The sequence below is a fragment of the Manis pentadactyla genome, chromosome 9 (genome assembly GCF_030020395.1).
Source record: "Manis pentadactyla isolate mManPen7 chromosome 9, mManPen7.hap1, whole genome shotgun sequence".
NCBI lineage: Eukaryota > Metazoa > Chordata > Mammalia > Pholidota > Manidae > Manis > Manis pentadactyla.
The window spans coordinates 23,024,574-23,038,254 of NC_080027.1; the positions used below are offsets into that span (position 1 = coordinate 23,024,574).

At 44.6% G+C, this 13,681-nt stretch overlaps 1 protein-coding gene and 1 long non-coding RNA gene across 2 annotated transcripts in view; one reads left to right on the forward strand and one right to left on the reverse strand.

The window, feature by feature from the left end:
* HEPHL1 (hephaestin like 1) overlaps nucleotides 1-12,466 on the reverse strand; it is a 77,662-nt gene extending 65,196 nt beyond the window's left edge. Inside the window, exon 1 of the mRNA XM_036923303.2 lies at nucleotides 12,275-12,466. Within this exon, the coding sequence (XP_036779198.2) occupies nucleotides 12,275-12,444 (170 nt within the window). The 5' untranslated portion in view covers nucleotides 12,445-12,466. The remainder of the gene's footprint in view (nucleotides 1-12,274) is intronic.
* The window catches only part of LOC130684857 (uncharacterized), a 134,167-nt gene that overhangs the window by 74,977 nt on the left and 45,509 nt on the right, over nucleotides 1-13,681 (forward strand). The gene's annotated exons all lie outside the window — the stretch shown is intronic.

The following is a 13,681-nucleotide window of genomic DNA, read 5'->3' on the forward strand; positions in this document are numbered from 1 at the left end:
AGCATCCATTTGTTTGTGAGCCTTTTTGCTTTCTTTGAACAGTTTATTTCTAGTTTAATGCCTTTGTGGTCTGAAAAGTTGGTTGGTAGGGTTTCAATCTTTTGGAATTTACTGAGGCTCTTTTTGTGTCCTAGTATGTGGTCTATTCTGGAGAATGTTCCATGTGCACTTGAGAAGAATGTGTATCCTGTTGCTTTTGGATGTAGAGTTCTGTAGATGTCTATTAGGTCCATCTGTTCTAGTGTGTTTTTCAGTGCCTCTGTGTCCTTACTTATTTTCTGTCTGGTGGATCTGTCCTTTGGAGTGAGTGGTGTGTTGAAGTCTCCTAGAATGAATGCATTGCATTCTATTTCCTCCTTTAGTTCTATTAATATTTGTTTCAGGTATGTTGGTGCTCCTGTATTGGGTACATATATATTTATAATGGTTATATCCTCTTGATGGACTGAGCCCTTTATCATTATGTAATGTCCTTCTTTGTCTTTTGTTACTTTCTTTATTTTGAAGTCTGTTTTGTCTGATACCAGAATTGCAACACCTGCTTTCTTCTCTCTGTTGTTTGCTTGAAATATCTTTTTCCATCCCTTGACTTTAAGTCTGTGCGTGTCTTTGGGTTTGAGGTGAGTCTCTTGTAAGCAGCATGTGGATGGATCTTGCTTTTTTATCCATTCTATTACTCTGTGTCTTTTGATTGGTGCATTCAGTCCATTTACATTTAGGGTGATTATTGAAAGGTATGAATTTATTGCCATTGCAGGCTTTAAGTTTGTGGTTACCAAAGGTTTAGGGTTAGCTTCTTTACTATCTTACTGTCTAACTTAACTCGCTTGTTGAGCTATTACAAACACAGTCTGATGATTCTTTATTTCTCTCCCTTCTTATTCCTCCTCCTCCCTTCTTCATATGTTGGGTGTTTTGTTGTGTGCTCTTTTTAGGAGTGCTCCCATCTAGAGCAGTCCCTGTAGGATGCCCTGTAGAGGTGGTTTGTGGGAGGCAAATTCCCTCAACTTTTGCTTGTCTGGGAATTGTTTAATCCCTCCTTCATATTTAAATGATATTCGTGCTGGATACAGTAGTCTTGGTTCGAGGCCCTTCTGTTTCATTGCATTAAGTATATCATGCCATTCTCTTCTGACCTGTAGGGTTTCTCTTGAGAAGTCTGATGATAGCCTGATGGGTTTTCCTTTGTAGGTAACCTTTTTTTTCTCTCTGGCTGCCTGTAATACTTTGTCCTTGTCTTTGATCTTTGCCATTTTAATTATTATGTGTCTTGGTGTTGCCCTCCTTGGATCCCTTGTCATGGGAGTTCTGTGTACCTCTGTGGTCTGAGAGGCCATTTCTTCCCCTAGTTTGGGGAAATTTTCAGCAATTATTTCTTCAAAGACATTTTCTATCCCCTTTTCTCTCTCTACTTCTTCTGGAATACCTATGATTCTTATATTATTCCTTTTTGATTGACCACTCAGCTCTCTTAAAATTCTTTCATTCCTGGAGATCCTTTTATCTCTCTCTGCATCAGCTTCTCTGCGTTCCTGTTCTCTGTTTTCTAGTCCATTAATGGTCTCTTGCATCTCGTCCATTCTGTTTTGAAGTCCTTCCAGAGCTTGTTTTATTTCTGAATTCTCCTTCCTTAGTTCTTGCATATTTCTCTGCAAGTCCATCAGCATGGTTATGACTTTTGTTTTGAATTCTTTTTCAGGAAGAGTGGCTAAATCTATCTCCCCAGATTCCTTCTCAGGGGAAGATGTAGCAGATGCCAAAGCTGTCTGGGTTAGTCTTGTCTGGATCATATTTTTTTGCCTTTTCATGTTGACAGGTGCTATTGACTGTCAGCTGGGAGGGCCAAACTTTTCACTTGCTCCTGGCCTTTCTTTACTGGGACAACTGCGACCCCTAGTGGCTTGTGTTGGGTAATTGCGTGTAGAGTGGGTCTTTGTGTCTTGCCTGGCCGGGAGGGAGAAATTTCCCTTTCTGTGGGCGGAATTTGTCTCAGGCTGCTTCTCTGCTTTCGCAGCGCCCGGTGGGGTAATGGATGGGGGGGCTGCTTGACTGTTTGCCTCCGTGAGGGGTCTCAGAGCTGTTGCCCAGGAGGTTAGTGCACCCGGTTTTCCCTGTAATTTCCAGCTGCTGTACTGTGACCTGGGTTGTTTCCGTCAAGCTGTTAAGTCCCTGTCCCTTTAAGACTTTCAAAAAGCCCCCGCTTTTCTTTGTCACAGGGGCATCAGCTTCGGCACCCGCTCAGAGGTCTTACTCCCTGTTCCCCCAGTATCCAGGGCCCCCTGGGCACGTACTGTGTCTGCGCTCTGGCCCGGATGGCTGGGGCTGGGTGCTCGGCAGTCCTGGGCTCCGTCTCCCTCCCGCTCTGCCTGCTCTTCTCCCGCCGGGAGCTGGGGGGAGGGGCGCTCGGGTCCTGCCGGGCCGGGGCTTGTATCTTACCCCTTTCACCAGTCGCTGGGTTCTCGCTGGTGTAGCTGCAGTCTGGCCACTGTCCTGCGTCTTCTGGTGTCTCTTTTAGGGCTAGTTGTGTTTGTTGTATTTTCAAAAGTGTATATGTTTTTGGGAGGAGATTCCCACTGTCCTACTCACGCCGCCATGTTGGCTCCGCCTCGACCATAACGCAGCTTTAAAGTCAAGTTAAGAAGTAATTTCTTCACAGCCTTATCACTTCCTCACTCTAATCAGCTAAGGCCTCCTACCTGCCCCAGTATTGCCCATGATCAGAAAGAAGCCACTTCTTAGAATGGGGTTTGGGAGGTGGAAGAAGAAGACCCCAGGGCATGTGCTTTAGTAATAACACGTGGTTACCTAAATCCCTTCCAAGGAGGACTGGCCCACCATAGAGTAGGCTCTTTCTTCTTGCAGCCAAGGAGAGGATTGAAACTGCCATCACCGGTCCACCTTTGCCTCCTTAGCACTCAGCCTTTCCTCCAAATAAGAGTTGAGCAAGTATTTTTGCAGATATCAGTTAAGGGAGCTTCATATTACTAATTTTCCCAGAGCCTTCACAAATGTCAACCCTGCCCTGACCTGGGTGTAGAGTTGGTAAGGGGGTGGGATTCCTGGGACAAAGGAGGAAGCCATGGGTTTGGGTCCCCCATAGAGGGGCCAGGGATGGGCCTAGATGGGGAAAGGTCTGTATGCCAGGAAATAGGGCTAGTCCCTCCCTGAGGCCCGAAAGCTCCTCTCCTCCAGCTGCCATGCTCAGCTTTTGATCCAGATAATGGACCAGTGGGGCAGGAATCCTGACAAAAGGGTCAGAGAATTACAATAATGCTTTTGGTAGCAACAGCCTGGAAAGACCAGAATGTTCTTCAACTGGTGACTGGGTAAATAAATTATGGCACAGTCACATCACACCATATAGCCATACAAAAGAATAAGATGGTTCTACAGGTGGCAAAATGGCATGATCACTGAGATACTATGTGAAAGAACAATTGCAGAATGACATGTAAAGTATGATCTGATTGGTGTGGTTTTTGAACAATGTACACATACATACATGCAAGCAAACATTCGAAGGAGGCCAGGAAAACCATGAAAGTATAGCCTCTGGGCCATGGGACTGAGTCGGTGAGCAGGAGCGGGAAAGAATGAGAGGTTTACTTTCATTCACCCTCCTCTGTACTGTGGGAGTGTTTTACTCTGTACCTGTGTATTTACTTTCATAATCAAAACAAGCCTGCATTTTTATTTAGAAAAAAGGGTCCAGGCTGTTTGGCTATTGATGGGCCAAATTTCTCTTCTGTGTGCCTTCTACTTCTGAACATAGCTGCCACCACAAAGTGTGTTGTTAGAATGAGTAATCCTTGTCTGTGGCGTGACTGGCCTCGTGTTCAGGGAGCACAGTGCCTGCACCCTGAGTCGGAGAGAAGAGAATCCCTGCTCAGCCTCTGGCTTGACAAGTCCACTCTCTCAGGCTTTGGGACTGAGGTCTCGGCCACACTGTTCTGTGCACACTAGGTCTTCGGCCCCATCATATCCACCAAGCCTGCATGTGTCTGCCCAGGGGCAAGAGATTACCCTTTTCTGTTCCATGACCCAGAATATCTTGGGAATAGGATAAAAAGTCCAGATGCCTGACACTGGGGCTTTATGATTTCTATTGAGCTCTTACATTTCTCAGCCTCACTTGCAGCTTAGGTCATCATATGGCATAGTTCTAGGCAATGAGATGGAAGCAGGTGTCATTCAATGGTACCTCTCTGGACTTAGTGGGCAGAGACCCCTTTTGTACGTCCTCTTCCCTGTATTCATCCCTGATATGAAGATAAGGTGACTGGAGCTTCAGCAGCCATTTTGTGAGAATGAGGAAGAGGATCACACCCTGGGGATGGTCAAGTGGAAAGTCAAAAGGAACCTAGAGCCCTGTAGATTGCCAACCTCTGGAACTCTTTTGTGTAAGCAGAAAAACAACCCTCCAGTATATTTAAGCCAGTGTTTTTCAGGCTTCTTAACTAGCAGCTGATACAAGTACTAATTGAACAGAGTGTTCAGTAGAAGGAGGAAAAAGTAGAGGAAGAGTTGAGTCATCCGTAGTCTGACTAATTAGCCCCAATGTATGGAGTTGCCTGGCTTTGCAGCCCGCATTGGGTCACCCAGTAAGGCAGTGACAGAGCAAAGATAGATTCAGAGTCCCTGGTGTCCTCTCTTGGCTCATCTGATAGGTTAAAAAGCCATAATGAGGTTATGCACAGGGAGGGCCTGTCATTCCACAGACCCTGCAGGGGAAGATGGACATGTGACCTCCTCACTTCTCTACTCTGGACTCCTAGTGTGCATGCATGCGCACACACACACACACACACACACACACACACACACACACACACACCACAAAAAGTATACACACACATGCAAATGCATGCTGAGGAAAAGTTCTTTACCATGAGTTGTCTGGGAGAAAAACCCAAACAAGAGATGAAACAAAGCATCGATATTCACTGACTTCCTACAGCACTTATTGAATATGCTGCATATTTTAGCAGTGAGTTATATATTGATGTGCTTTGTACATTCCTGGATGTCAGTTTTTACCATGTCAATAGCCAATAGTTACCAAGAGGGGATTTAGTTTTTTAAGGCAGTGGTTCCCAAATGTCTACTCATGGACCAACTGTATCAGAATTATCTGGGACATTTGCCAGAAATGTAAGTCCTCAGGCCCCTTTTCAGGGCAGTTGAACCAGACTTTGTGGTGGCAGGGCCCTGACATCTATATTTTTCCTACATTCACCAGAGGATTCTTGTGGTAGAACCCTTCAGTGCTTGCTCATTCTGATTCTTCTTTCCTCCCAGCTGAAAGGGAGAGCCAAGAGCTTTTGAAGTTAGGTAGGACCATGAGATTCTGGAAAATGGGCTGAGTGGATATAACATGTGTCACTTCTGGGCCGGGGCATTTAATTACCATTGCAAGACCCTCTCACTCCCTCTGCTGCAGAGGAAAACTGGAGTGAAGATAGTGAGGCCTCAAGATCTAAGCAGCGTGGCTTGCTAACTTGCCCAAGGAAAACAGTTGTCCTGGAGTCCGTGGACCCAAGTGGGTGAGAAATACCCCTCTGTGGTGTCAAGCCCCTGAGGTTTGAGATTGTTGTTAGAGAACAACCTGACTTACTCTGACTGGTACAATTCTGATGTGCATGCAAGTTGGGAAAACAATTCTCTGGTACTCAGCACAAAACAAAACCTCAATAGCTATTTGAACCTGAAACATCAGAACGATATGAAAGCATTGGAACTGTCCAAAGTAGAAAAGATAGGGGAGGGGTGGAAATAAGAGAGAAAGCAGTCTTTTTAGTGTCTCTGCAGCAAATCACCCATAAGAACATGTAATGCATTCATAACAATAGGACAGAGAGCTCCAGCTCTTATGAGTCCTAGAAGATGCAAATCTTGCTCCAGAAACTACGCAAGTGGGTGTCTTCAAGGGAGCCAGCCACAGGAAGCAGCCTCCCATACAGGTAGGGTGCACTCTCTCTCTATATATAGCTAGAATATACAGAGGGTACACTCAGGATAGCTAGAATGCCTGTGTTGGTGGGCTCTGAGTTACTTATAGTGTAGCCACAGGGTAGCCCCACTATGAGGAACTGAGCGGTCACTACTCTGGCCAACATTCTCACACCTTGCCTCAAGCTGAAGAGGTGTCTGCTGTCTGCTGTGAAGGAATCCAGTTGGGCTGGGAAGTTTCATGTTAGCAACTGCTTTAGACAAAATGGGGGTATAGAACATTCACATTGCCAAGCCTGGGGCCAATTCTGGGAAGGGAAACACCTTGCAAGAGCCGGTGAGATTAATCATTGTCAGGCTAAATCTGCCCGTGGGAATCATCTAACCCATGCAGAGTGGAATTCCAGGATAGATTTCGAGAAGTTGGTAGCTCAGAGAGGGTGCGCTGCTCACCAAGACCACCATCCTCTGCAACCTGGGTCTTTTCATGGGATTTTCCCCCTATCCATTCAACCATTGAGCATTTGTTGAACCTCTACTGTATAAAGGACATTAAACTAGAAACTTGGGCCAAGATATATGAATGTCAGTACCTGCACTCAAGAGATTTACCATCTGGTTGGGAAAACAAAATGTAGACATTGGAGAAGTTGGAGAATAAATAGCAACATCCTGTTTTCTACATTAAGGGACAGCTACACCATACAGAGCCCGAATGAGCATGTGTTGTGGGGAGAAAACAGTGAAGATACGTGGCAAAGTAACATCTGCAGAGGATACAGTCAGAGCAAATGTGTGAGATGGTTATAGTCATCAGAAGCTGGAAGAGGCAATGGATAGATTAGATTCTCCTCTAGAGCCTCCAGAGAGAGAGTGTGGCCCTGCCAACACCTTCATTTTAGACTTCTGGCCTCCAGAAGAGGGAGAAAATACATTTCTATTGTTTTAAGCCACCCAGTTTGCGGTAATTTGTTACAGCAGCCACACAAAACTAACGCACCCCCCAGAGCAAGTACTGTCATCCCATTTTACTAATCAGAACATTGAGAGAAAGAGAGATTCAGTTATTTACTCAGTTAGTAGAGCAAAAATTCTAAGATTGTCAGTTGGTGCCTGAGCTCCACACTTCCCCAGTAAACCAGGCTGCCTAGGCTTCTCTGCTAGACCGCTGCTGGGCTGCACCTGGCTGAGGAGACCTGCCCTGAGCTACCTGGTCTGCCTGATCAGGCACAGGAGACCTATCACCTCTGCATGGTGTGGAAAGCTTTTATGACAATGCCTGGAATGTAGTAAGGAGACAGTGATAGCTACTGTGCGTCTGTGAGTTCTCTCAAGTCCCACTAACCAGGCCTTGGTGCCCCACTACCTGGATGTGGGAAGGGGAAGAGGGGGCCTAAGAAGGTGTTCATGAAGGATGGAGAACAGGCAGAACCAAGGCAGGGAGGGTGGCAGGGACTGCTAACTGCCTTGGCAATACACATAACCTCCTTCTCTCTCAGTAACAAGATCAAATCCTGGTTTTACTGAGCCAGAAAAGCACATAACTAAAAGACTCTATTTCCAAGCCCCATTTGTGAGTTTTGAGTAGCCAGTGAGATGTAAACAGAACTGGCTGGGTGGGGTTTCCATGAGAGCCCTTAAAAGGTCTCATGCAGCAGAAATTGTGCCCCTTCTACCTTTACTCTTCCTCCCTTCTGCCCTGGAACACAGACATGAGGGCTGGAGTTCTAGCAGCCATCTTGTGACCATGAACTTCCTTGAGGAATGAAGTCACCTGCTAAGGATCATGGGTCAGAAATATAGAATGCCACTGAAATCCTGTCATACTAGGTGTCCTACCTGCTTGGACTGTCCACTTTGGATTTCTTTTGTAAGAGACGACAAAACCCTAGTTTGTTTAAGCCATTTTATTCTGGCCTCTACTGGCAGCCAAAAGCAACCACTACCTAATAAAGGGAATAAAACAGCCCCAAAAGATTCACAAGGCACCAGGTCCAATGATAAAAGTTGAGATTTGAAAGTCACTGTCTGTCTAAGACCAAACCTAAATGATGTTATATCCTTCCCTTTATTCCAAAGCTTACAAAAGACTCCCCTTCCCCTACCTGCTTCAGTTCTGGGGCCCTTTTTTCAGATATGTCTCTCCCTCACACCTACCCAAGCACCTGCTCCTAAGGGGCACTCAAAACCCTTTGCCATCAGTGGGGCTGACACAGTGATGTGGTCAGATAAATACCCTTTCAGATCCTACAACTTTGGGGTTTGGGCAGTGGTTGGCCTCACTTATATCCAAAGGTCGTTCTGCCTGTAAGTTAGCATGCACAAAAATCCCCACATTTCACTGGGAAGAAATAACCTGTATGTGTGTATATGTCTTGGTTGCCTAATGAGGTCTTTGGTGAGAATTGTGGCTTTCAACAAGGTGACCCCACTCTGGTTCCATTAAAGACCAGGCTCTACCAGGGAAGCACAGGCTCATGTTAATTAAGTGCTTTATGAGCCTGAGCAGGACAGGCATGAATGGATCAAATGCTGACACCATCCCCAGGCAAATCAAAGAAGCCCAGTGTCCCCATTAAGCCCAGTGGAATAAAGGAAGAATGTATACATCTAGAGAGGCTATTTCTAAATAGAATTCCTAAGTCCTATATTTTCTAGGAAATGTTAGTGCTTATAGTCTGAATTGTATCTCTGGAATCCTATGATCAAGGAGAGATACCAAGTTGGAAAATTGTATTGCACCATCTGACTGCTGTAGAGTCTTGGCAAAATGACTTCAATTTATTTCCTACCTCATTCTTATGAATCAGGATTTATTAGGCTCTTGGCACTGCCTAATTTTGACTTCGAAGGTTTTTCCATCACTAAAACTTCAGCATCCACTATTCTGTTCCCCTCATTCTTGCCTATTCCCCTTATTCAATGTAAAGCAACTGGAATGAAGTTGACAAAGTGATTGGTTTTTATTTTAGTGATTCTAAATGAATAGCCTTGTGCTCCGTCTTATATGGATTATTGTCGCTCTGTGTAAGGAAAGAGGATTATTAAATATATAATGCTGGGCCTTCCTCTCTGTCATCATGACATTTATCCTCCAGCTGCAGAGGTTCCTGGTCTACATCAAACAACTAGGGAGCAATGCAAGTAGAAGAAAATGCTGTGTCCAAAGCCTGGGAAAGATACCAAGCTCCAGGAAACAGGTCAGAACAGGCCAGGGTTATGGGAAAAAGCTTTGTGCATGAACTAAAGAATTAGCGAGAGTTCTTAAAGAACAGGGGGGAAAGAGTGGATAGGTGAATAAATATAGAGAATACTTAAAAAATATTCACATATCCTCACTCTCCAGCCCTCTTTGACTCTGATTCCTAGACTGAACTTTACACATCATCTCTCTCCTTTCATTCACCATTACAAAAATTTTTACAGAACTGGCAAGTCGAGTTAAGATGTTTTTCATTCAGTTTCAGAAATGACTTCTGATACCTTGAATTATACTTCGCAAGTGACTTTAGGAATTATATTTCAACTCTGTGGTTATATTAAGGAAATTAATGTGCAGAAAGATTATGTAACACATTATGTTCAAGTTTACACAGCAAATTGGGGGCAGAGCAAGGATGAGAAGTCAGGTGTCCTGATTCCCGTTTCAGGCTCTTTCCACTCATAGTGGAGGACTATCCACTTGGCTCTCTTGGACCTCTGCATGTCAGGCATTTGTCTGGTCTGAATATCCTAAACAGCAGCCTGTCCTCAGAAATACAGGAAGCTAAGTGAGAGGCATGGTCACATCATCCAAGATGACTCTTGCTACTGGGAAAATAGCACAATGCAGAATACACATATTGAAGTCCATATATGTCCCACAGCTGTGACATCTTCACATGTGAATCATAGCACCTGTGATATGTGTTCTGTGGTCTTCAAACAAGGGTCAGCAGGATACCACAACTGTGCCTTCCTAGGATGTGCCCTGAGCCACCTGCCACACCAGTAGTACATCCTGATGGGATTGCTGATAAGAACCAATATGCATTGTGTACTCATCCATGCTCCCCTTTTCAAGAGTCAGTTCAGCCCTGCACACATGCTATCTCTTTACACATCAGGAGGAACCATTTGGGGACCTGGGCATTCCAGGCACATCTAGGATGCCAGCTGCTCCTACAGAGCAAGAGTCCTACCATATGTTAAACCACTTCACTTGAATCTGATACCAAACTCTGTTTCACTCACACCTGCTTTCTTTCCATCACCACGCTTTTTTTTTTTTTACCATAACTGTTCTTATACATTTTATTATACATCCTTCAAAGCATCATCTTCTGGATGAAATGATTAATAAAGAACCCCTTACTTCTTCCTACATCCAGCTTTGTTGAAAGAGCATTCTAGTTTTGGGGTATTTAAAGTACTTCGGGTTTTTTAATGATCCTAGGTAACTGGTTTGGTCGCTGACACCAGTGATCATTGTCAGTGTTTTTCTGAGAAGCATGACAACTGAGACTAAACCTGTCTTTGGTAAAAATTGGAACTTTCTAGAGAGTTCTTATTACTGGAATCCCTGGTTTCTATCAAATCTGAGTTTAATTCAGTGGGAAAGGCTCACCTTTGCCAAGAAACAAGTTGTGTGGTGAAAAAATATGGGCTCTGGAGCCAAGCACCGCATTTGGTGCTGCTTTTTCTTGATAAACCCTGATAGGTACTTCAACTCAGAACCTCAGTTCTGGGTTTGTAAAATGAGGGTAACTTCTGCAAGCAGTATCAAATTGAAAGTGGGATTACTGGGTCAGAATAAATGCTCACAAACAGCTGCACTGATATAGGCATTTTAGGAGAAAGATAAAATTCTGTGCTTCTTACTCAGCCATATGGAAATGCAGTCCAATATCATTGAGATTAAAGACAAAACTCACTACACTTCATGTACACATCTTGAATAGTCTCCCCTCCAATTGCTGCTCATAATGACCATTTTGTCTTGAGCCTTTGCTGAGGACAGCAGAGCTCTATTTTTAGGGAGAGTTCCTTGCAGTTAGAGCAGCCTTTCAATCCCACATCGGTTTGTCACAGTAAAAACTACCATCACCAATGGTCAGCAGATGTGAGATTGAAAGATGTCAAGAACTTTCTTTGGAAACAGCCCCCTGGACATTTAATTTCCTAGTACAAAGCTTAAGGAAACATCTTTCTTGGCAGCCTGGCTGGCACAAGCACTACCTTTCTTTAATAAACAAACCATGACTATGCCACCTTTGTGTTGTTAGAAAACCCAGAAGCTGTGTGTCCAAGCCAACTGGGTCTTGGTCCGTCCCCAGGGCAGGGGGACCTGGCTCTTACCAACTTGTTGGCAGACCCTGTGGTGTTCCTGCATCTTAGCAATTTGCCTCATCTTTAGAAAATGGAACTCGGATGTTGAATGTACTGGGTTCTGCCTTTCAGAAAAGAAGCCGGTATCCAAATATCCACGAGTGGTTGCTGGAACATCTCAAATAATCTTCTAAGAACCACAGAGTTGAAAATATGCATGGAAGCTTCTGGACTTTGGATGGAGCTCCAGGTAACAAGTAAGAGATATAAGATACTGGACCCCGAGGGGGAGAAGGGGAACAAGTGTTATTCAGCCAAAATAAAAAATCAGAGGCATAGAACATTCTGTCACCATCTCACCCAGCTATGCCATGGGCTCTGGAGCTAGGATTTGCCCTCAGACTGCATGCGTCGGGGCTGAAACAAACCTCTCACCAGTGCAAAGGCCATTTCTAAGTAACTCAAGGAAATTCTTAAAATACAAGCCCAATCTATTGTAACTGCCTGTCTTTTTTAAACATTGCAAAACAAAACAAAACATAACTACCTACAGCATATGTATCTCCTATTATGATGTTTGATTCCAAAAATAAAAACTAACAAAATACTGTTTTAACAGTGAAGAATTCTTGAAAACGTTCAATGTTCTTCCCAAGGGTTGCCATTATTTTAGTTTTTTTTTAACAAACTGAATCCAGAACTCCCTGGAAATTCCTGGTGGTACCTAGTGAAAAGTGTCCTTTGTAGAGTAAGCCATTATTCAAAACACCTGGTTGTGTATATGGCCCTTCCCATACAAGGCGGTGAAGAGGTGGCTCAATGAATAGGAAAAGTTAAGAATGTCTTTTTCAAATTGCACACCCACCCTTGCTCGGGTCCTCCAAACAAACACAGAACCCCTCCTGTGGATTTCAATCAACTCGCCCACATTATAACCACCCAAGAAATACAATCTTCCCCATGCAAAGTTGACAGGAAGCTGAACCTGGGAGTCTGTGGGGACCCCGCGTTTACTCACTTGTCTCCTTCAAAACTTTTCCCAGTAATAACGTTCTTCCCTTGGGGTACATAGTTCCAGTACTCCTCCACAATCCCTATGTGGTATGTTCTGGTAACTGCGCCAGCCAGCCCAGACAGACCCAGGAAAGTGAAGAGAAGGATGTGGTCAACGTGCTGCTTCCGAGGCATTTGTGGATCTAACTCAGGCAAGCAGCCTGCGCAGGAGGCAGCCCTGCCTGTCCCTCCCCCTCACTCAGAGCCAGTTATGAATAAGGAATGAACAAGGCCCAGCTCCTCCTCCTCAGGTAGCCTGGGGTTGGGACAGAGGCTGACAGCTTGGAAGCACAGCAACTTCGATGGGGAGTTGCTATGACAACAAAACTTTTGCCGGCCATCTAAGAAATGTGTAACTGTCTTATTTATGTACTGCCCAAGCCAAACAGGCGTGTGTCTCTAAGTTCTGGTGCTCTGTTCTCGCATTAGTTATTCATCTTTGCCAAGAATGGCAATGCAGTAAGTTGGGCTGATGGATTTTCTCCTTTCTTCCTCTTTTTTTCTCCCCACCTATTACTGAAACATATGAAAATCCAAAAACTTGGCTGGCCTGACCGGGGGCACCAGGAAATATTCCAAGTGTTAAAGAAGGCTTCGTCTTGGTTGGGAGGGCAGAGGGAGTGATTTAATCACCCTCCGCCATCTCCAGCTTGTTTTATGAGGCTACATGAAACAATCAACTCACATCATAAAGTTCATAATAACATTGTAAAGCCACACTAATTCTCTAGTTGCTCATGCACCAACCTCCCTAAATTCTCTCTAATCCTACCAGCAAGAATGAGCTCAACGGCATAGTCCAGCCAGAATTTTAGAGGTCACCACCCCCAGCGAGCTGCCTTTCTGAGGATGGATGAGGAAGACACAGGAGGAGCCCTGCAGGCTCATGAAGATAAAATTCAGTAGCAGGTCTTTGGGTCATGAAGGTGAAGGGAGCGCCAGTCTTCTGTGTGCTCTAATCTGTGACCTAGAATCTTGGTGTTGAAAGAGACCTCATGCAACCCTGAAAGACAGCCAGTCTCATTTCCAGGCAGGGTTGCTTTTAAGGCAACAGCTGTGGAATGAAGGAAACAGCCTACTGCCTGAGCTTTGAGGTCGGACAGATAGGTGCTTGAATCCAGTCCCATCACTTACTAACTTCGTGGCATTGAGGAATCTCAGGACCTCTCTGTGCCTGGGTCTGGAAGCCAGGGATGGAGGGATTGTGAGGATGTGAAAGATGGTGTAGGAGTAAATCTAGATGACTCTGGATTTGATGATAACTTTTTAGATACAACACCAAAGACACAATCTGTGAAAGAACTACTCGATAAGTTGGACTTCAAAAACGTTAAAATTTTCTGCTCTGTGAAAAGCAATGTCAAGAGAATGA